Here is a 24,526-nt window from a genome sequence, read left to right as displayed (position 1 = left end):
AGACATGTCTGTGCAACTTTCAGGAAGTGTTCTTAAAGGGAAGGACTGTTCCTTCTTTCCTTTCCTCCTTCCTGCCGGCTGACTTGCCCATGTAACGGCTAGACCTGGAGCAGTCACCTTCCACCATGAGATGGAAGCCTTGTGTTGAGAAGAGGGAAACCACAAGAGGAAAGCCTGGGTCCCTGAGGCCCATGAAACTGCCACACCGGCCTTAGATATTTATGTGAGAGAGAAATAAACGTGTATCTCACTGTTAAGGTCACCATTATTTTAGTTCTAGCGTCACCTGCAGCAAAATCGAATACCACAGTGGGGATATGGCTGATACTGCAAGCTGCCTATCCAATATTCACTCCCTTCTTCTTCTTGTAAAATAAAACAAAACAAAACAAGCAAAAAAACACCAGTGTCATTCAGAGGGCCAAAATGCTAAGCAAAAAATCTTGATTTCCCAGGTTCCTTTATAATATGACAGAGTTGTTAATGAAATGCAGTTTAAGTCCACTGGGTTGGGCTCCTGTTTTCCTGAAAAAGAGAAACTGGCTCTTCTTTCTGCCAGAAATGTGGAAACAATGCCTGGAGGGACAGCAGCTATGTTGTAACCAGAGGGTGAAAGTCACATCCTAAAATAAAGATGGTGAAGTGGAAAGATAAAAGGAGCCTGGAACATAGATATTACAGAATCGATACATCAACTTGGACTGCCTGCTTTTAGTTTACTTGTAAATGTGAGAATTAGTTTTATTTTTTGCGGTACGCGGGCCTCTCACTTGTTGTGGCCTCTCCTGTTGTGGAACACAGGCTCCCGGACGCACAGGCTCAGCGGCCATGGCTCACGTGCCCAGCCACTCCACGGCATGCGGAATCTTCCCGGACCGGGGCACGAACCCGTGTCCCCTGCATCAGCAGGCGGATTCTCAACCACTGCGCCACCAGGGAAGCCGCAATGTGAGAATTATTAATCTCTCACTTGTTTAAGAGACCTAGTCAAGTTTCTATTATATCCAACCAAAGATAATCCTGACACAGAGGAATCAATTGTTCCGTTTTGGTGATTTCAAGTCAGAGATGCCCAACAGGCAACCAAGTGGAGATAATTTGCAGGCAGTTGTATATGAGTCTGTAAACTGGGAGTGAGAATATCTAAGTGGTATTGAGAGCCACGGAACTAGAGGCCACGACATTGGGAGTTCGGTACAGATGGAGGAAAAGGTCTGTGAGGGGCATAATCCTGAGAAGCTCTCAAGATGCTGCCTCGTGGTGCACATGCCTATAAAATTCCTTCCCTTGGGTCTGGATAGGACCTGTGAATGTGGTGAGATAGTCACTCCTTTGATTGGGTTACATTACACAACGAGACAGGCAATCCCTTGATCAGGTCCCACTTTATGAAACCCAGTCCCAGTGGACTGCTGGCTTTGAAGAAGTGAGCTATGTGTTATGACAAAGCCACATGGCTAGGACCTGAGGGTGGCCTCGAGGAGGGGAGAACCACCTCTGGCTAACCATCACCAAGAAAACAGTGGACCTCAGTCCTATGACTGCAAGGAACTGAATTCTACCCAAATGAGGACATGACAACGTGAAGAGGACCCCGAGCCTCAGATGAGATCACAGTCTTGGCAACACCTGACTTCAGCCCGATGAGACTCTGAGCAGAGAAGCCAGCTAACCTGTGCCCTGACTCCTGACCCACGGGGACACTGAAGTAACACATTTGTGTGGTTAAAGCTGCTATATTTGTGGCAATCTGTTACCCTGCAGGAGAAAACTAATACAAAGTCCACGACCTGAGACATCCAACTCTGAGGGGCAGGGAAGAGAGGCAGGGCAAACAGTGAGGAGGCGGTGAAATGGTAAGTTGAGTCAGGGAAGTGTTTCTAGAAGGGGCATGATCAGACTGTGCAGAGCGATCCTGCAAAGTCAAAGACACTGGGTAAAGAAGAGCGGGAAGCGGGAAGGCAGAGACTCCTCTTCCCAGGAATTATACTGAGAGAGGAGAGCAAGGGGGTGAACATGGGAGGGAAGCATGGGGTCAAAGGTGAGTTCTATTTCATTCAATGGGAAATACTATAATATATTAATTTATTGATGAGACTGATTTAGTATTGGGGGAGGGGAGAGAGAGAGAGGAGTAATTTATGATTATCTGTAAGGGAATAAATACATATCTCATCTCCACACTATTTGAGGTATTTCTCAAACAAGAACAAAGCCAGAAAATGCTAATTACTTGGAGGTAAAAGGCTTATTAAGTTTCACTTTAAACAAAAAGAAACTTCTTTAACACTACTGAACCACAACATTTCTTACATTTCAGAATAGACAATCAACTCCATTATCTGTCCTTCTCTCCTTCTTATAAAAATTCTTGAAGATATAGTACTGAAAAGATTTTTCCTTTTTATTTATGTCAGGAGTACTGAGGAAGCCGATCATCATAGCTGCTGGGCTCGGTGACAGCGTTTGTAGGTGAGTGATGAAGGGCTCTAGATGAGGAGAGACAGATCCAAGACAGTATGTGTCCAGGAGGGCTCAGCTGCTTACAAGATAAATACCCCTCTGCCACTCCATCCGATGATTAACTGCGTCCAGGCTGCGTCCAGCCAAACGGCCTTTCTGATTCCCACAGACAGTGACCAGAGTCCATGATACCACAAACACAATCCCCTCTGCCTGGCATGACCACTCCCTTCCCTTCTCATACTGTTAGAGGAGCTGACACAGAACTTACTCCGTAAAGACCTGCTGCATATACGTTGGTGATAGCAACCATTTTCCACCGAAAGGAACAGAAATACTTTTCCCAAGCACGTGAATAAAAAGATGAAAAAGGGAAAAAAGGTTAAGGAAAGACGTGGGGGACACTTGGGGGAGCATTCAATCTTTTATTCCGTGTTGTCACCCTACCTCCTCAGGGTTCCCTTTAGAGACACTTCACGAGGTGCTGTACCCCTGGTTTAGCCCCATACAGCAGTTTTTTGGTTTTTCTGAAATGTGGACTTCGTTAAATTAAATATGAGAATGCAACAGTCTACTCAGGCCAAAAGTAGGCAGTCACGAGAACTCATTCATTTAGGAATGAACCAGCACCATATTTCCCTGAAACTTTTGTGAACAAAAGGCTGGGCTGGAACTGACAGCTGGGAAGGCAATGCAGACGGGGCTCAGCAGTCTGCCATGCAGGGAAGGCTTTCCTCTCCACACCGGGGACTGGGGCCTCGGGACGGACGCTGCTTTCCAGGACCCCCATTGACGGTGCAAGTTACCTGGCTGTAGCGGGGCGCAGCCTGTGGTGCAGGGGGTCACAGAGAAAGCTCCTACCCTGTCACAGCCTGGGCCTGAGCCGGGAGGAGAGCACCCTATAACTTTATTTTTTTTTTGAAAATACCCTGCTGAGAGTGACCAGAGAAGAACAGGGTGGGGGTCTGTTCTGGTTTCAGTATGGTGGTGGTGTTTTCCCACCCTGTACTGGCAGAGCTACGAAACAGGGGCAAGTGTAACCTGGGGTTAGACTCACAGTGAACTGAACTCCCACAGTAGAAACTGTTCTTGCTGACCAAAGCATTCCTCCAGCAATTCATAAAAATGCATAATATTCTCCAAATATCCCATTTGCCAAATACTTATTTAACGCCTAATAAGTGCCCAACACTAACAGTGAGGAAGGTACAAAAAATAAGACATGGTCCCTACTTTATTTATTTCCTTCTAGTTTTATGGAGATATAAGTGACATACAGCACTGCGTAAGTTTAAGGTGTGCAGCATAACGATTTTACTTACATACATCATGAAACGATTGCCACAGTAAGTTTAATGAATATCCATTGTCTCGTCTATAGATACAAAATTAAAGAAAAAGAAAAAAATCTTTTTCCTTGTGATGAGAACTCTTAGGATTTACTCTCTTAACTTTCATATATAATGTACGGCAGTGTTGATTATATTTATCATGTTGTACATTATATCCCTAGTACTTATTTATCTTGTAACTGTAAGTTTGTGTCTTTTAACTGCCTTTATTCAATTCCACCTCCCTCTACCCCCCCCCGCCGGACTCTGGTAACCACACATTTGATCTCTTTTTCTATGAGTCTGTTTGTTTTTGAAGTGTAATTGACCTACAACACTATGTTAGTTCCTGGCAGTGACTTGATATTTCTATACAATACAAAATGATCACCAGGATAAGTCTAGTTAAGGACATCGTCCCTAGTTTTTTAAAATATATCTTCTAGTTAGACAAAGCTTAGGGATAACTGAGTTTTAATTATCTCAGACGTTTTAAATTTAAGTAGAAACCTCCTAAATGGAAAAAGAGTTCCAAGAACAAAGAGATGAAGGAATAAAAGAAAATCACTTGAAAGAAGAACCTGAAACGTTTTAGTTTTGTTTGAATAGATGAGAACACAGAGGGAAGGACATTCAGCATGGCAAAGACAGAGAGGCAGTGATTTTCATATACGGGGGGTGACAGGGAAGACTGGCTTGGCTGCCACTAACTTTTTCTTGGGAGAAGCAGTGAGAAACTAAGGCTGGCCAGTAAAGGGGTTTGTGGTAGACAAAATCATGGTCCTCCCAAAGATGTCAACATCGTCAGCCTTGGAACCTGTGAACGCACTGCCTTACAGGTGTGATTAAATCAAGTATCTTGAAATGGGAAGATTATCCTGGATTATCCAGGTAGGCCCAATGTAATCTCAAGGCGGAGGCAGAGGTGACCAAGTCAGAGAGAAGAGATGTGATGACAGGAGATGTGACGATGGAAATAGAAGTTGGAGTGATGTGGTTGCTGGCTCTGAAGACAAAAGAAGGTGATGAGCCAAGAAAGGTGGCAGCCTCTAGAAGCTGGAAAAGGCAAGGAAACTGATTCTCTCCTAAAGCCCCCCAGAAGGAACATAGTCCTGCCGACACGTTTAGAGTAAGATTACAAATGTGTGTTGTCTTAAGCCACTAAGTCTGTGATGATTTGTTACAACAGTAACAGAAAACTAATGCACAGTTTAAGACTATTGGTCTCAAAAGTCAATGTCCATGATTTGGTAGATAATACAGACACATTTCAAGGTTTTTGACCAATAAAATGAAGATGAAAATAGTGCTCTAGGAAAATTGCCTGCAGCGGAGGATGAATAAGAAGACAAGGATGAGAAACAGTTAAAGAAATACTTACATAAAGTAGCAAGACTCTAGATTGAGATGGTAGGAGTACAAAATGAAAAATTAAATGGTGCTTATTACAGAAGTTTGGAAGAATGAATCAACAGGACTTGCTGACACCCTGGAAGTGAAAGATAAGAGAAAGGTAGGAAAGACTTCCAAGGTCTCACACCTTGTGGCTTCAGTGTGTGATACAGGGGGAGGTAGGGAGGGTTGTGTCTAAGAGATGCCTTTAAAAATATAATGACACAAATAGGAATTCTCAAACTTCAACAGGCATTAAGATCACCTGGGATGCTGATTTAACAGGCAGATTACTGGGCTCTATCACAAAGATTCTGATTCAGCATGCCTGGTGGTGCCCAGGAATCTGCAATTTAATAAATACTGTTCGGCTTCAGGTCACCCAAAGTTCACACTTCAAAAAGTACCAATCTAGAAAAACTAAAAGAAAGTGAAATCGAATACTTCCAGAGCTCTGGAAGAAAAACTAATCTTACACATAGTCTGAAAGGGTGAAACTGACATATTAGAGACCATAAAAAGGTAAAACTTTTGCAAATTAAAATAAATATCATAGCCAAAATTTAAAAAGTCCATGGTGAAAAACAGCTTCATCAAGCGGCTAGTATTTTATTAATAGGCCATGCAAACTAATGATCAAAAACAGAGACCCTAGCAGAAAAATGGGACAGCACATAAAGAGAATTCCAAATAGAGGGGCTACAATCATAAGCTTAAGAAATACCAATGAAAACAGCAAAAAGGCCACATATATCGCTTGCTAAATACATATCATTGGGGGGGGGTAATATGCAAAGCTGGTGAGATACTTTCATGCTTGCTGGTTGCATTACAAATCTGCTACAACCATTTTGGAAAAAAGTAATTTGGTAATATATAACTGGAGCTGTAAAAATATCTATACTCTTTAACAGAGAATGCTTCTTTTGTAATCTAGCTTAAAGGAAACAGTCTTGAAAATGGAAAAAAAAAGTTATATGTAATGAAGGCTATCAATCATTAGAAGTTGGCCATGCAATGCACACGATTTCGTTTAGTCTGGAAAACAGTCTTGTGAAGTTAGCACATTCACTGTTCCCATATTAAAACGGGGGAACCGGAGGCACAGAAAGATCACTCAACTTGCTCCACGGACTTAAGAGGTAAAGGCAGGCTCAGGAACATTCTGCTGCCAGAGCTTCCACACTTAACTTCTACACCATAATTATCACCATGAAGGAACCCCACTAGCACAGCGGCATTTGTTCCATTAAAAGATGCAAGTGGGCTTCCCTGGCGGCGCAGTGGTTGAGAGTCCGCCTGCCGATGCAGGGGACGCGGGTTTGTGTCCCGGTCCGGGAGGATCCCACATGCAGCGGAGCGGCTGGGCCCGTGAGCCATGGCCGCTGAGCCTGCGCGTCCGGAGCCTGTGCTCCGCAACGGGAGAGGCCACAACAGTGAGAGGCCCACGTAACGCAAAAAAAAAAAAAAGCAAGAAAAGAAGGAAAACAGCAATTGTATTAGCATAGCAGAAATATATGTTGGTAACAAGGAGTTATTTCTCCTGTCCCCAAACTTTCTGCAAGATTTAGCTTTATAATCTAAAAAACTAAACTTACTTGAGGGGATGAAAATAAAGCATATAGGGGAAAAAAAAAACTCTTGAATTTTTCCAAAAATTAGAAAGGAATCCTAAGAAAAGTGTAGAGGATGAGAATATTGTTTTCATACTTTAATATCAAAAATTATAAAAGTCTGGGAGAAGTAGTAATCATTAAGAACTTCAAACAACCAGATGAACTGTCAAATGGGTAATGGTTTTAGTTTCTGCCTCAAAATGAGCCTGACAAGCCAGGAGGCATTTTTGTGTGTTTGTGGTATATGGAGATGAGCCATGCAACTACTATTCTAAAGGTACAAAGCACTTATTAATAGTTCCTATATGATTTTAGAATTAACTTGGGGACAGTGACTAAAAACTTTAACAAGTGTAATGTAAAGTGTAAGGGAAAACAGGACACTGACAACAGAGCAAATGGCATCCACTGCAGAAATAACTGAATATTCAAAAAAATTAAACAGGAATAGATTTAACTTGAATTTAAAGGGAAGGTATTTCATGTAAAAACAGAACATTCAAAGCACATCACAAAATTCAAATATGGAAACTAGGGTACCAAAATTGTAATAAAAGGATAAAGTTGTACAAGGTGGCAGCAGTAATCACTAAAGCTTGTATATTCTGATTAATTTTTTTGCCCATTTCAATCCTCCTTAACACACAACTTTACAGTCAAGATTACAGATTTATGTTTATTTTTACACCCTGCCATTATTTGTACTTAATTGTCTTTTATAATAAGTTACCTTTTCATCAAATCTAATACAATTACCAAATGGGACAAATAAAGGGGACTTCTAGCAGCCCCTTTCTGCTCTATAACACACAAGATTTAGTGTCTGCCAACTAAAACTCTGCCCCACAATGTTATTTTTTTCTCTAAGTCCCTGTAAGGATGTTTTAATGAGGCTGCCAAAAACATGCAAAATTGAGAGGTCTGAGAATTTCTACTCTCTTAATTCTAATAGACTTGATGATATAATTTTAAGAATAGCTAAAATTATTAACAGAATTGCAGAAGTTGAGAGAAGAGTCCTAGAAAATCTAGAAATCTTTTTTGACTGTGAGAATCTAAGAACTGCCTGTAATCACTGGGGAAAGGGTCCTCTTCTGCAGAAGAAAATAAATCGTACTAGAAAAGAGAGCAGAGTGAGTCACCCTCCACTCGTAAGAAGCATGGGCAGCCTCTTGCTCAGGGCGGGCCTAACTGGCAGTCACCCAGCTGTGCCTCGTGTGGAGTTGGTCCCCAAGTATCTGGTGGGGACAGCTGGGCTGTGTCGGGGTAATGGAGACCTGGCAGGTTAGGAAGGAGGCTTGCATGTGACAGGCTGCCTGGTCCAGACTCTGGCATCAGAGGCTGGGGAGGGGAGGAGTTCTGGTTTTAATCCCATTGTACAGACTTATTTCATGAGGTACCCAGCAGAAATCTCTCTAGAATCTGTTTCCTCGATAAACAAGTGAACAAAGCCAGAAATTCTTGAGAAGGACGTGAGAGCCAGCCCCCATGTTTGTTTCTCTTTGAAGCCCCGGGTTGAGGGGTAGGGCTTTTGTAAAGTCAGCTGGCAACACCCAGCCTAAATCTGTATTTCACCTGTGTTGCTTCTTTTGGAAGTAAACCTGGATGTAACACAATGTTAACTGAAAAATTCAAGGTAAATTATTCCTTGCCATCCTAATGGAAAAGTGTACAGATAACTGACAGCTCCTCTTCAAAAGAAAACAGAGGGATAGAGGCTCACTCACTTCTCAATATAACCTGTGAAAGTTTTTACTCAATACTCTATTCTCCTGACTACCAAAAAGTAAGAAATTTTAATTTTAGCTACAGAGCTTTTAATACAGAGTAATAAGCCCACTATCACATCATTTATGCACTGACATTTTCCAGAAAATTTAAGCGGTCCTTAAGGAAGTTAAAAGAATAGATTCTTTCTGAACATACTTACTCAGTATCTTTCCACTAACTTCTTACCTAACAAAGTAACAAAAGTGAAGAAACTGAACCGTGCCATACATTTTATATATGTGTGTGTATAAATATATATATTCATATATAGGAAGTATATATATATATATATATATATATATATATACACACAGATATGAATATATATGTATACAAAAGAAAAAATGGTAAAACTGCATTAACTCATATGTGGTGATTTTCTAGGCAATTTCATGAGGTATTTCTAGTTATTAAGGTAATTTCATCACCTCAATACTAATTTATAACCTTCAAAACATTAAATTTTGCTAGAAAATAAAAATTATTCCCTCTTCTATTCTTTACTGACCATGTCTCCCAAAACTCAGCTATTCCTTTTGCCTTCTTGTTTCTTTTATCAAAGGCTTTTAATGAAAGGGATCTGAGAACTGAAACACCAGGCTTGTAGAGCGGCCTTTATAATTCAAAAGAAGCTATGATCCCCCTTTACATGATCCCCAAACAGTCCTTGAATACATGTGACATGTATATTTTTTTCCATGTATATGTAAGTATAAGTTGATTTTAATAAATTTCTTCCTGTAAAATGTCCTTTTTTTTTTTTCCTTTGTGTAAAACACATTAAGTGTATTTTATGGATAAAATAGGGTCTGGGTCTTATTCTTTCTGAGCCTACAATACCCAGCACAGTATAATATAAACAGCTTGCTGTCACACATCTATTTATGCAAAAGATCTTAACAGAAAACCCACCTACTCAGAAAGCACACCTTGAAAGGACGGAACAATTTATTTTAAATGGATATTTACTTCGTGATAAAAGAAGTCAACCTGTTCCAAGAACTATTAAAGCCCTTAGGAACCACAGAAAGCAGGCTTAGTGCTACACCATCTGCCTTATAGAGAAAAGGGGGGGGGGAGCGAAGTTACCTTTTTGTGCAGGGCATGAAATTCGCTGTACCTTTTTTCAACAAAATGTTTTCTTCCATTCATTAGCACTTCTATCTTAAACACCTAAGAAAAAAATAAAAAAGATTAATTCCACCAGTTCCAAACCCTCAATTGTCTGATGTGGTAAGTTTGTGACCATGATATATTTCATCCCTTTAATTACAGTAGCTGATCTCCCAAAACCCAGAAGGCTCAGGAGACCCTGGCCCAACAGCACTGATTAATGAGCCCTGGAGCCAAATGCTCACTAACAAACGGCAGTATCCCCACAAACGTGTCTAAAAACAGTGGCAACTTAAATGCCTTAAAATGCTCCTTAACTTTTTAATCAGAGAACACTTCTCTCCTAAAATTACTTCACCAAATGCATATGATGGCATTGAAATACAAGTGCGATGCCACAGCGACAGTCTGGCAAAAATCGCAGGCCCACAGCATTGCGTTATGGGTATTTCAATGCGGGCAGTGCTGTGTCATCTCTAAGACAATAATGCAAACAGTAGTGCCTTTTAGGTTAATTTCTTCCTAACCTGCATATTCATCTCGCCTCAGCTGGCTAATTCTGCTGTTTGCAAAACAGGGAAAATGTAGTAAAGGTTCATTTTCCCTGCGTGATACGAGTGACAGCTTGTGCTCCCACCTCCAGGAGGTTGAAAGGCCAGATGAAAAGGCTCTCTGGGTGCACTAATTAGTAGGCACTAACATGACACTTTCTTGATTCTTAGGTCAGTGGGTCAAGACGGGGAACAAGGGATGAGGAATATTATGAAATGCTCATGAGAACACGATGTTAAAGTGGGTGGGGGAAGGCTGCTTGACAGGAGCTGAAGAGAAGGTGCTCTGTTATTTCCTAGAGTTTGTCTTTGACTCCTGCTTTGCTGAGCGAGAGTTTGTCATCACCAAGATGAAGCGGAATTGTTCCATGACTTAATAAGCCTGGGTTCCCATTTCAATTGCCCTTCTGAAGAAAACGAAACTAAAGTTGAGGTCATGTGACACTGAAGAGTGTTAAAAGCAGGCTTACTTTAGCCCTAAAAAGAGCTACTTAAAGTTAGAATATGAGATATGAGGTCACACACCTTCATTATGAAAATAGATCTCTATGGCTCTATATTTCTGCCTTATATGTAAATGTGACTTTTTTGGAAAGCCAGAAACTATATCATCAAACATAAAATGTGTTCATATTTTTGCACTCCTTCCAATTAGAAATCTTCTGTTCCATGACTCAGTTTAAGAAACCTGCTTTTATTAAAGTGGTAAATTTCTATCAATTTAATCAACTGTTTTTTTCCCCCAAGAAATCCCCCTAAAAAATACTTTGGTGAATTAGTGAAAATATTTTCTTCTAAAAACATATGCATATGCTTCAAACTCTCAGATATACATACATTATTTTTTAGAAAAAAATTTTGTTTACTAGTTCACTAAAGAAAATTATTCTTCTGCAAAGACCATTCAAAGCCAGGAATACAATGAGGAAAGCACCCTGAGAAACACCAACAAAAGAAACACAGCTTCAACTTGGGGGCTTGTTTAATAGCATACAGAGCCCTCTTTTTAGTGTCAGGTCCCAGATTTAAATCAGGACAATGTGGGAGCAATGAAAGTAGTTTCCAACTGCTGAGCTATGTGAAATAAAATGAAGTTACATTTTGAGTCCAGTTACTTGAGGCTTCATCACAAAAACCATCACTTTAATTGGCACGTCTGCTGAAGAATCCACAGAAGGAGGAGAAAGTTGAAGACTCAGTAAGGTTCAACCTACTAGGTTGCCCCTCAGGTGCCCCCTCCTGAAAGCCACGGATAAGACACATTACACAGCAGCTGTCTCATGGAATGTCATCCCTTCTATCGACCAGACGGCTCCATTACCAAGGTCCACAGTTACTTTTCACAATCACTAAATTCACTTTGGGTGCGGGGGTGGGGGGAAGTATTATAAATACGCACACGTGCACACATAGGGAAAAGTATGTGATAAATTTTAATTCTAATATTTTTATTATGTTGCCATTTTAAAAATGCACAATATACCTAATACTGTTAAGACTTTTTTCTTTTAAATTCTGGGAAAACACCTTGGAAAGGAAGTTGCTTAATCAGAATTTCCATGACAATATGAATGAAGCAAGAAATGGAGTCAGTTTAATAAATCTTACGTTCCTAAATTCCATACCAGACTTTTTTTTTAATAGTTTCTGATACGTGCTTTTCCGGCTGCCAGGAAAACTCTCTTCTTTCTTGGCTTTCCTGGCAAGCTCCTAGTACTTGTTATCTACCTCTAAGGTGGGGGCAGCAAAGGATGATGTTTGGAAAACACGTAGCACAGTATCTGGCATTCATTCATTTAATTATTTAACAGATATTTACTAAGGGACTACAATGTGCCCAGGAGTTGTTCTAGGCTCTGAGGATTCAGCAGAGAAGAAAACAGAGAAGAGCCCAGTCTTCGTGTCTTCATGGAGCACACATCCTTTCTAGTGAGGAAGGCCAATCATAAACATATAAACAAACATGGTAAAGTCAAAACACAAAAAGTGCAGTGAAGAATACAGCAGAGTGATGAGACAGAGCTAGACAAGGGTGCTGTTTTAGACTGTGGTAAGAGGAGGCCTCTCTGAACAGAGGGGCAGTGAGAGGTACAAAATCTAGAGGGACACCAGGAGAACGTGTAACGAGAGTTGAATGTGGCTGCCTCTGGAATTTCAGACCGGGAGTGGGTGGACAAGGGCTATTTGTTTTTATTCTTTTTTTAAATTTTTTTTTTTAATTTAAGGTAGAGCCTAGAGCAGGGTGATACCACTTCTGGCCAAGACAGAGTAACAGGGAGCAGTAACCCTCCCACTTGAAACAACTAAAAAATTGGACAAGTATGTGGGGAAAGTGACTCTTAAGACATTGGACATGAGGAAATGAATGACAGTGAGAGATGGGAGACAAGCAGAGTGAGCCCTAAGGTTACCCCAGGCAGAGCCATGAGGCCCCCTGAGTCAAGGACAGGGAGGGGAGAGTGAGGGAAAGCCATAGCGATTCAAGTTCCCGGGGGAGAGTTTTGGAGAAGAGTGAGTTGCACACAAACGGAACTCCTGAGACCTGTCAGAGGTCTCCCTCCAGCATTCAGCTGAATCCTCAGCAGCACATAAGACTGGGGAAACTACCCAAGGACAAGAAGAGATTAGAGAGAACAGCGCTCAGAGCTTAGACACCTGGGCACAGTGCCTGTTCCCAAAAGCCAGGGTAGAAAACCTCTTAAGTCATGAAGTGTTCCTTAGAGAATTCAGAAGGGTCTTGTCTCAGGAGTGGAGCTACAGTAACGTAGACTAAAAGCTCTTTTAGTCCAGAGCAACAAGCTTAAAAGCAAGACCTGAAGAGAGCAAATTATTTCTGAGTAATGTAACCACATGCCAGAGCAAAGCTCAAGAATATTTTTAGGAATATAAAAATATTCAGCACCCAACAAGATAAAATGTACAAAGTCTAGCATCTAAGCAAAAAGAAGCAAGAAAATTCAACTCATAATGAAAAGAAAAAACAATCCATAGAAACTAATCCAGAAATGACACAGATGATGAAATTAGTAGACAAAAGCATTAAACTTGTTATAAGAAAATTTATGTTCAAGAACCTAGAAGAGGGCCTCACTGGTGGCACAGTGGTTGAGAGTCCGCCTGCCAGTGCAGGGGACATGGGTTCAATCCCTGGTCCGGGAGGATCCCACATGCTGCAGAACAACTAAGCCCCGTTGGCTACAACTACTGAGCCTGTGCTCAAGTCACAACTACTGAGCCCACATGCTGCAACTACTGGAGCCCATATGCCTAGAGCCTGTGCTCTGTAACAAGAGAAGCCACCGCAATGAGAAGCCTGCGCACGGCAACAAAGAGGAGCCCCCACTCGCAGCAACTAGAGAAAGCCCGTGTGCAGCAACTAAGACCCGACACAGCCAAAAATAAATAAATAAATAAATTTAAAAAAAAGAATCTAGAAGAAAGGTTGACTATGTTAACTGGAGATATGGAAGCTATAAAAAAGACTTAGACAACGGGTCTGGGTCCTATTGAGGAGATAAAAAATGTCTGTGATTAAAAAAAAAAAAACACTGGATGGGATTAATAGTGGGTGAGACACCACAGAAGAAAAGGTAAGTAAACTTAAAGACCTGGCAAGAGAAACTGTACAAAACAAAATAGAGGAGGAAAAAACTAAAAGGTAAATCAACAGAGCATCTGTGAACTATGGGATGACTTTAAACATCAAAATGCATGTATAATTGGAGTCCTCACAGTAGAGGTGAGATGGGGGAGAGGGGCTGGGGAGAAAGACAAATATATTTGAAGAAATCTTGACCAAAATGTTCTCGATTTGATAGAAACTATAAACCCACAGATCCAAGAAGACCAACGGACCCAAGCTCAAGAAACATAAAATAAAAAGCAAAAATCCAAGGCAAATCAGAATCAGATTGTTTAAAACCATTCAGAAAGAGAAAAATCTGAGAAAGCGGCCAGAAAACAGAGACAATACATAGAAAAGGAAGAAAAATAAGTTTGAGAGCAAACTTTTCAAATATTTCTATAAATAACCAACCCTATAAGAGTGAGTCAATGCATATATACTTCAGTTATGTAAATATGTTCTATGTAAAGTAGCATGTACAAAATCAATGTACAATTTAATGTCAGCTAATTTTTTTTTTTTTTTTTTTTTTTTTGCTGTACGCGGGCCTGTCACTGCTGTGGCCTCTCCCGTTGCGGAGCACAGGCCCCGGATGCGCAGGCTCAGCGGCCACGGCTCACGGTCCCAGCCGCTCCGCGGCATGTGGGATCTTCCCAACTGGGGCACGAACCCGTGTCCCCTGCATCGGCAGGCGGACTCTCAACCACCGTGCCACCAGGGAAGCCCCAGTTAAATTTTTACTTATTATTTTAAAAGTATTTAGGTAATTTTTCCCAAATGGTAACACCAGTAATAACAACAACAACAATAACAACAAAGACTTTTATAACACTTATATAAAGGCACTGCTCCAAGCTCCTTTACCATGAAAATCACTCATTTAATTGTCACAACAACCCCACATGGGATAGGTACTATTATCTCCATTTTACAGGTGAGGAAACTGAGGCATGGATTAAGTATCTTGCCCATGGTAGCTACTGATACATTTTGAACTCAGCAATTTGGTTCCTGAATCTGCTTCTTAATCACTGCACAATACTGATTCCCAATAAACAGAATCCCTTACATAGTCCTGTTCACTGGGTGAAACGAAACACGTGCAAGTGGGAGGAACGTTCTGGAGTGAGGACAATGCCTTCCATCCAGTCTCCTCTCAAGGTTCTGTCCTCTGGAGGGGCTTTGCAGGAACAGAGCACCCTGGGCACAGGGGTGGTGGCGGTCTTGGCATGAGTTCCTTACCCCTAACTATTTGGAGCCCGTGCTCCTCTCAAGCAAACACTGATCTATATAAAAAGCATACAATTCTATAGAGTAGAAAAATACTTTTTATATTACCTTTTCTTGTCAGGACCTGTACCCATACCACCCCCTCAGTCTCCTTACACTGTGGTTCCAAATCTCAGCTTGTATGGCTTTTGCTAATTAAACTTAAAAGTTTTTGCACCGCAAAGGAAACCATAAACAAGACAAAAAGACAACCCTCAGAATGGGAGAAAATATTTGCAAATGAAACAAGAAACAAAGGATTAGCCTCAAAAATATACAAACAGCTCATGGAGCTCAATATCAAAAAACCAATCCAATTAAAAAATGGGCATAAGACCTAAATAGACATTTCACCAAGGAAGACATACATATGGCCAAGAGGCACATGAAAAGATGCTCAACATTACCAATTATTAGCGAAATGCAAATCAAAACCACAATGAGGTATCACCTCATGCTGGTCAGAATAGCCATCATCAAAAACGCTAGAAACAATAAATGGTGGAAAGGGTGTGGTGAAAAGGGAACCCTCTTGCACTGGAATGTAAACTGATACAGCCACTATGGAGAACAGTATGGAGGTTCCTTAAAAAACTAAAAATAGAACTACCATATGACCCAGAAATCCCACTACTGGGCATATAACCGGAGAAAACCATAATTCAAAAAGAGACATGCACCACAATGTTCATTGCAGCACTATTTACAATAGCCAGGACATGGAAGCAACCTAAATGTCCATCGACAGATGAATGGATAAAGGAGATGTGGCACATATATACAATGGAATATTACTCAGCCATAAAAAAACAAAATTGAGTTATTTATAGTGAGGTAGATGAACCTAGAGTCTGTCATACAGGATGAAGTAAGTCAGAAAGAGAAAAACAAATACCGTATGCTAACGCATATATATGGAATCTAAAAAAAAAAAGAAACGGTACTGATGAACCTAGTTGCAGGGCAGGAATAAAGAAGCAGGCATAAAGAATGCACTTGAGGACAGGGGGTGGGAGGGTGAAGCTGGGGTGAAGTGGGAATAGCATTGAGATATATACACTACCGAACGTAAAACTTGGCTGGTGGGAAGTAGCAGCATAGCACAGAGAGATCGGCTCAGTACTTTGAGATGACCTAGAGGGGTGGGATAGCGAGGATGGGAGGGAGGCTCAAGAGGGAGGGGATATGGGGACGTTTATGCATATGGCTGATTCGCTTTGTTGTGCAACAGAAACTAACATGGTATTGTGAAGCAATTATACTCCAATAAAGATCTATTAAAAAATAATAATAATATGTGCTTATGCAAAAGAATTTTCAAAAAGTCCAAAGGATATAAACTGAAAAGTATGTTTCTTCCATAAGAGACTTGTATAGGTCCTTGCTAACTTAAGAGGTATCTTAAATATCCTTTCAGAAATTGTCTATACTCATATAAGCTCTGTATGTGTACATGTAATAGAAGTTATTTTATTTTCTTACACAACTAGAGCTATAGTATATAGTTCTACTGCTTTATTTTTTCTACTACTTTTATTTTTTACTTTATTTAATACATATCAGACATCTTCATTAATCAGCACATTTTGACATACCTCATTCTTTACTGGCTACATAGTACTACCATGTACGATTGTTACCATACTTTGTTTAATTCGGACCCTAAGATGGATATTAAGTTACTGTAGTATTTTGCACTGTATACTTTTTAATATGTTTATATATGTTTACTTATATATCAATATATATAAAACATGTTTATATGTCTCTATATATACTTACATTTTATTTACATATATTAATGATTAATGTATCTATATATAGAGAGATATATCTCATCCTTTTTCCTGTACATGTACTTACACACATATATATATAAGATAAATTACCAAAAATTTTGCCAAATTTATCCCCTCAAATGTACTAAGTCCCCCTGCCACCAATAGGATATGGAACGCCTGGCCCATCCTGATCAACACTGGCTATTCGTCACTTTGACAATATGATTAGGAAGTGAGAACTAATTGGGTATATTTTGACCAGTGTTTATAGCGGCATAGGTGTCCATTCCAACTATCTCACATAAAATCACAGAGACCTGATGTACCTGTCTAGGCCTCTGCTCTTGTAGACATCCTTGCCCTCAGATTTTTCCAGAAATTCCCCAGTATAAAGCTAAGGAAGCTTCGTGTAACTAAATAAACGTATTAAGGTTTTCATTTAGATTTGTTTAAAAAAACAGAAATTATATTGTTCCTGTGACTAAATTCTAGCCACAGTCCTAAGAACATTAAATCCTTAGGATTCAAACTGAAAAGTAAAATAAATACGACTTTAAAGAGAAGATTTCAATTTGTAAGTGTGGTTTTGATTACATGTTAGAGCCAATTTTTTTTTCCTTTTCAGTAACATTTCTGAAAATAAACTGTAAATCAATGATAAAATATTTTATAATTTGGTTTACACCTACTTTTTTCAGGAATGTATCTAAAAAACAAAATAAACTTAAACTAAAGGTGGACTTAACCCATATTCCAGGTTGAATGATATCTGTCTTCAGAAGCTCATACCTTACAAAGTTATTTACTTTCAACAAAAGCAAAAAAAAAAAAAAAAAAAGTTTTTCCTAAATAAAAATGTCTAATAAATAACTTCCAAATACACATGGGGATTCTATATAAAAATAAAGTTTTAGTGACCTTTCATATATATATATTTTTTGTTTGCTTGTTTGTTTGTTTAGTATTTGTTCAGTTAGTGCAAGATGTACCAAATATTAACTCTGGGCTTGAAATCAACATATTCTCCTTCTTGAGTCGGAATAAGCAAGAAAGATAAAATTTAAAAGGCTGTTATTTAGATACTATAAAAAGTTGTATCTCTAGAAGAGTGATCTACTGTGTGTCTACTGAGGGCCAAGCTCTCAAAGGTATTAATTCACATCACACAAAGTTTTTTTTTTTTTTTTTAATAAGGGAAAGATGATGAGACCCTCTAATCATAAAATTTTATGATATTTGATGACTAAATAAATTTAAAATTCAATAAAACTAGTGTAAAATTTTAATTTGCTCCTACTCAGCCTTAAATCAAACTTCCTCTGTTCTAAGATGCCAAACCGTGAGATATTATTAATTTAATTATACTATTTTCGGTTGTGGAGAAGCTGACAACAACTTTTTTTTCCATATCTTTGAAAACATCTAAATTTCAGAAATTTTTTAATGTTTTTAAGAGAAAAACATATTGCTTCAAATAAACCACTGCTTAAAGAAGAAGAATAATTCTCTAGATAATTGCCACTAGAGAATAGCTGTGTAAGAGTTGGGCCTGATTAAATTTGTGCGTACATATACATTTTTTAATATGATTCTTCTTTGCAAAGAAAATTCATGATACCAAAAACGACCCAAAATGATTAAAATCACTGATAAAAGAACAAAAATAACAAAAACAAAATTAGAGCAAGAACAAACATCAAAGACAAAAGAAACCTGTTTCCTAAGCTGGAAAGATCAAAAGGGTTTACCATCTCCCAGGAAAAATAATGTACCTAATACTCTAGATCTTTTAAAATTACAATAATGAAAAAAAAGTGCTGCCAATATACTGATGGAATAAAGTAGGAACAGAGATCAGGATGACCAAACTTTTTCTATGCTTCACTAAATGCCTCCCCGCTCCTCGAAAAGTAGAGCAATGTCTGTAGAATTTTATGAGAATATTATTTTATAATCGTGCAAATTATTATTCACATGTGAAGGCAACAGAAAGTCAATCTCAGTTGTGGGCAAACTCAGAAAACAAATAACCCACACAGCCTTTCATAGCACTGCCAATGGAAAGATTAATCAAAATTAAGCACTCAAAATACAGTAATATAAAAGGCCAGCCATTGTTTTTGTTATCATCAAAGACTCTGATCCAGGGAAGGAGTAAATGAGTACAAAGAAAGACAACGTTATAAAGTGGCTGCTACTCTAAGAAGCTGAGGACAACTCCAGCAGAAAGCACACAGTGGTTTCATGGCCATTTGGAGCTGGCCTCCTCACAGGCTGCCCTGAGGCTCTCCTCTACAACTGAAAGGCTTGTAGTCGAAGTAGCCTGGTTCACAGAGTAACAAAAGAATCCACAGAAATCCATCGGAAACCTGGTTCCAAATTTTGGCTTCATATGCCTTCAAAGGTTGATGGTGAATGATCTTTAACCTAGAATTCCATATCCAGGCAAATTTTCTACCAGGAAGCCAGGAAAGTGCTCGTTTCAAACATGCAAGAGGGAGAGTATTTTATGTACTATGTACACATTCAGGAAATTCTCTTTGAAGATTTTTAAAAAATGGAATTCAAAAAAGAAGCCAAGAAACCGTGGACCTAATCTACAGACAATATGGGGGTGTGGGGGGTATACTAAAATGCCAGCTATGCAGCCTAAACAGTATTCAAATTAGAGTAAGAAGCCAAAGGGTTCCAAGAAGAATGCTTTCAAGAAGAAAATGGGTATGATTAACACCTAATATCATTAAAAAGGTTTTAGTGACAGAATCAAAGCATTCACCTTTCTCTGCCAAGAAAAAAAAAAAAAGTGCTTAAGAATTCCAAGAAAACCAACTAAACAAAACTGTATACAAGGTACAGTTCCAAATATAAAGCAAAATAAATGTAACATGACCTGGTACAGTTTAGAGGATAAGAGTGTCCATTTGAAGTAACGCTTGAAACATTCTCCACTGAGCAGTACAGGTTTAGTAATTTATACGGCTACATTTCCTTCCTTACAGTTCCAAAAACTTGATTACACAGTGAAAATATAAATATCTGTACACACACATATATAATTATAATACTGGGAACATTTGGGAACATTAATTATTGAACTCAGCTTTTAAAATGAATCTATACAACACAGAAGACAATTATTTTTACAGAACAGACTGTAAATTTTTTTTGTCAGTATAAAAAATAATGGCATAACGGCAGAAAATAGGAGATGAATGGGGGAGGAACTGGGTGTAAAGGAAGTAAATGGGGTCCAAATCTTTTCATCTTACATAATTGGCAGTCAAAGGACACTGCTTAAAAATTGGTGGATGAAGAAAGTGGTTCAAATTACAGAGTAACAAATATAAAGTTATAATTTTAATGATGAAATTAAAATCATATACATAGTGAAAATGGAGTGGAGGGGAGTGAAATACAGGAGTGGAGTGAATTCAATTCATATTTCTAACTGGAGGGACATAAGAGATTTTCTAAGACACCAAGAAATAGAGATTCAGATATATTACTTAGAGTAACAGTGCTTAAAACAAATAAGCAACTTTTCAACTAACTTCTGGTTCTGGAAGGTACTAGACATTTAATTTTTCCTTTTACATGTTTATGCTGAAATTTTTTCCATGTATATGAAGTACTTTTAAATAGCCTAAAAATGACATAACCTCTGCTAAAAATTTTTGTTTCAAAATCTCTCTGGTTATAAAGGAAATATTTTGTTGAGTTTATTGATATTTATAGAATTACAAGTTTTCAGTCTAAACCCTACTACTGACTAATTTTAGCTCCCCAACTGATTACTTGATTATGAAAAGTCTTCATTTTTCTTTTCCTCTTCAGCTATATCTATGACACAAAACCAATCAATCAATTCAGGGTGAGGGAAACAATGCACTCAAATACATCAGGTCATACATGTTGATTTGTTACCATAGTTTTTCATTAGTTTCAATACCATTGTTAGTCAAAATCTTTGACTTAGATTTTCTATATAGTGTGAATGCTGCTAGTTCTTTGCTTACCTGAATTGTTATGGCAATAAATCACATACTATGTTAAACAAGCATTCTGGAAGACAGATGCTCTATGAGCTTTATTATTCTATTTTATGACCTGCTTTGAAAGAAGGAAAATAGATAAGTTTTATCTGTACTACTTACTAACTTGGGCAAATCTCTAAGTATCTTTGAGCCACAGTATCTTCATTAATAAAATAAGAATGATAAAATGATGTCTACTGTATTAGTTTGTCAGATAATAAATGTCTTGGTGCTTTGTAAGATGCTCTGAAATGGAATGAAGAATTGATAACTATGAAGTGGTTGACAAAGATGCCAGCAGGAAGAACAGAAGGGCTTCCATGGGCATTTGAGGACAGCCTTCCTGACAGGCTGCTTAAGGAATGGATTTGTGGTTGAAATAGCTTTCATACAGAGGAGCAAAAAAATCATTCTTCTCTCAAACTACTTAGTTATAGACTGCATCTCCTTATCACAAGCTCTTGGCTTCTGCAAAGAGGAGCAACGCCTCACCTCCCTCCCAAATCCTCCAGAACCAGCCCAACACATCAATTCAATCTTATTTCCCACAGCTCTCCTGCAGGAGCCAATCAGCCAAGTCCTTCCTATGTTTTCCCCACTCTAGGCACTGGGGGCTTCTGTTCACGCAGGAGCCTCCCTCTGCCAAGGAGTCCTCCTATCCTCCCTTCAGCAGTCAAGTGAAATTCTACCTGCATCCCAGAGCCTTCTGGAACGTCAGGCATCACTGTTTTCCATACCTTCCCCTTAAACAGATCATCTAAGTGGCACAATCGTATTATTTAAAATACAGTCACACTCTCTAATTTTGAACAAATGTATTCCTCTTGACTATGTCATATAAATATGTATTATGTGCGCCAATGGAATTTTTTTAGGGGACAATAATCATCAAGAGAACATACAAGATGTTTTCAGAAAGCATCTGTAATATAATACTAATTGAAAGAGCAGTATAAAATACTTTATGCATACTATGCTGTTGCCTATATAAAATACACATAAAAGATAACAAAGGAAATAGGTCAAAACGATGTCTGAGTGGTAGAATTACAAATTATTATAATTTTCTCTATAATCTACAGTTTTCACCAGAGCATATATCATTCTTGTAATTAGGAGAAAGTTTAATCAAATTTCTGCCTTCTAAAGTTGCACTGGAGTAAATCTAATACATGATAATTACTCGTTTTTAATACAACTATCAAGTTCTTATGAAATTCATTTTTGTATTTCCATATATATCCATTGAGCATCTGCTATGTGCCAAGCACTCTGCTATGCTCTATACAACAGCAGCAGCAGCTACCATTTTTGAGTGCTTACTATGGACTATGCAGTGCTCAAAGCACTTCATTTATTAACTGATTTAGTCCACACAAGATCCTATAATGTAGGTACTGTTATTATCCCCACTCCGTATGTGAGGAAGCCAAGTCAGAGTGAGTTATGTAACTTCAAGGCACAGAGCTAGGAGCTGATTCATAAACCCAGATAGTCTGGTTCCAAACTCCACAATCTTAAGCCCTAGAATTCTATCACTAGAAACAACGGTAAGCAGACTCATAGTCCTAGCCTTTATATTATTATAAAGGAAAAGTATAAAAAGGTATCTGAGCTATACTCAATATGAAACGCTTACTTTAAAAACAGATGAGTGCATAAGAGAGGACAGGATTTGCTCTCAGGGATCAGGAGAGCTTTCTCTCAGCTGTTTCTGAATAGATCTACAGTAAAAGTAGGCAAAAAGGAGGGGCAAGCATTATAGGCAGCACATGTGCAAATGTCCTGAAGCAGAAGGTAAGAGGATGGAAGAAGCTGAGCGCAGTACAGCCAGCTTGTAAGAAGAGCATCTCTGCAAGAGGCTGGAGAGGAAACAAAAGGCTAGCTTCATCAACTGCTCAACAAGGATTAATTCTAGGACGTGCCAGGCTCAGTTCTAGTCACTGCAGATAAAACAGTGAACAATACAAACAGAGATCCCTAACAAAGCGTACTTGTATTTTAACAGAAGGATGACAAAGACAATCACACAAATAAATGCACACTAGCTGATGATAAGTGCTACGGAGAAAAATAAATCAGAGTTAATAAGGACAGAGAGGGGCTGGATGAGCGTGTGTATGACTAGTATATGGGCTGGTCAGGGAAGTTCTTACTGATAAAGGTGTATTTGAGGAGAGACCGTGTATTAGTTTTCTATTACTGCTGTAACAAACACAACACCCATTCATTATCTCACAGTCCCATAGGTGAGAAGTCCAGTGCACTTGACTGGTTTCTCCACTTCAAGTCTCACTGGGCTAATATCAAGGTATTGGCATGGCTGGGTTCCTTTTGGTGGTTCACTGGGAGAAAACCAGTTTCTGTCTCCTTGTGGTTGTAGGACTGTGGTCCCCATTTTCTTGCTGGCTATCAGCTAAGAGCAAAATTTCCAGCTTCTAGAAAGCACCTGTATTCCTCAGCTCATGGTCTCCTTTCTCAATCTTCAAAGCCAGCAACAGAAGATCAAGACTTTCTCATGTCACATTTCTGTGATCTACTTTTCTGCTTCCTCTTCCACTTTTTTTTTTTTTTTTTTGCGGTACGCGGGCCTCTCACCGCTGTGGCCTCTCCCGCCGCGGAGCACAGGCTCCGGACGCACAGGCTCAGCGGCCATGGCTCACGGGCCCAGCCGCTCCGCGGCACATGGGATCCTCCCGGACCGGGGCACGAACCCGCGTCCCCTGCATCGGCAGGCGGACCCCCAACCACTGCGCCACCAGGGAAGCCCCCTCTTCCACTTTTAAGTGGAAGACTCATGGGACTATATTGGCCCCACCCAGATAATCTAAATTGTCTCTGTGATCTCAGGGTCCTTAACCTTCATCACATCCATTAAGTCCCTTTTGCATGTAAGGAAACATATTCACAGGTTCTGGGCATTAGGGTGTAAACATTTTGGGAGGCCCATCCTTCCCTTTACCACAGACCTGAAGGAAGTGAGAATATCTGGTTGTGGGAGCAGGGTGGTCCGGGCATGTGGAAGATTAAATGCTTAATATGTTTATATGCCTAGAGTGATGAGGAGGGAGAAGAGTTAGAGGGAAGGTCTGAGCGGTGGTGGGGAGAGGTGAGTGTAAGTAGAAACAACAGGACAGGCTGATAACTGGATGTGGAGTTTCTTTAAAAAAGAAAAAAAAGGAGGAATCAAATATAATGGTGAGGTTTGGGGCCTGAGCAACCAGAAGGATGGTGATGCCAGTAACTGAGCTGGGAAGACAGTCTTTGGGGGCAAACAGGAGCCCTGCACTGGCCGCGTTAAGGCTGAGATGCGTGTTAGATAGACATTAAGCGGAGATGTTCAGTTAAGACCGAATTAACACGTCTGGGGCTCAGGGAGAGGTCTTGGCCAGAGATATAAATTTGGGAATCATCAAAGTGTGAATGTGATCTAAAATCAGAAGACTGGATCTGATCACCTAGGAAGAGAAGTTTATTTTGAGGTCTTGAGATCCTATTAGGGCTTATGGTTTTCCATTCTAGCATGAGAAACCTTTGCTACTTTTTAAAAGTCTCCCCCTTCCAAATTAAACTTCTCTAGC

General features: G+C 39.4%; 1 protein-coding gene across 2 annotated transcripts in view; it reads right to left on the bottom strand.

Annotated features, from left to right (window-relative positions):
* The window catches only part of SNX24 (sorting nexin 24), a 162,179-nt gene that overhangs the window by 66,850 nt on the left and 70,803 nt on the right, over positions 1 to 24,526 (bottom strand). Inside the window, exon 2 of one of the 2 annotated variants that reach the window (XM_067731565.1) lies at positions 9,662 to 9,745. The exons of the other annotated variant lie outside the window; for it this stretch is intronic. Coding sequence (XP_067587666.1) covers positions 9,662 to 9,745 — 84 coding nt within the window. The remainder of the gene's footprint in view (positions 1 to 9,661; positions 9,746 to 24,526) is intronic. 2 annotated transcript variants of the gene reach the window in all.

The sequence above is a fragment of the Pseudorca crassidens genome, chromosome 3 (assembly GCF_039906515.1).
Source record: "Pseudorca crassidens isolate mPseCra1 chromosome 3, mPseCra1.hap1, whole genome shotgun sequence".
NCBI lineage: Eukaryota > Metazoa > Chordata > Mammalia > Artiodactyla > Delphinidae > Pseudorca > Pseudorca crassidens.
The sequence above is the reverse complement of the archived record's forward strand: the minus strand, read 5'-3'. Positions and strand labels throughout refer to the sequence as shown.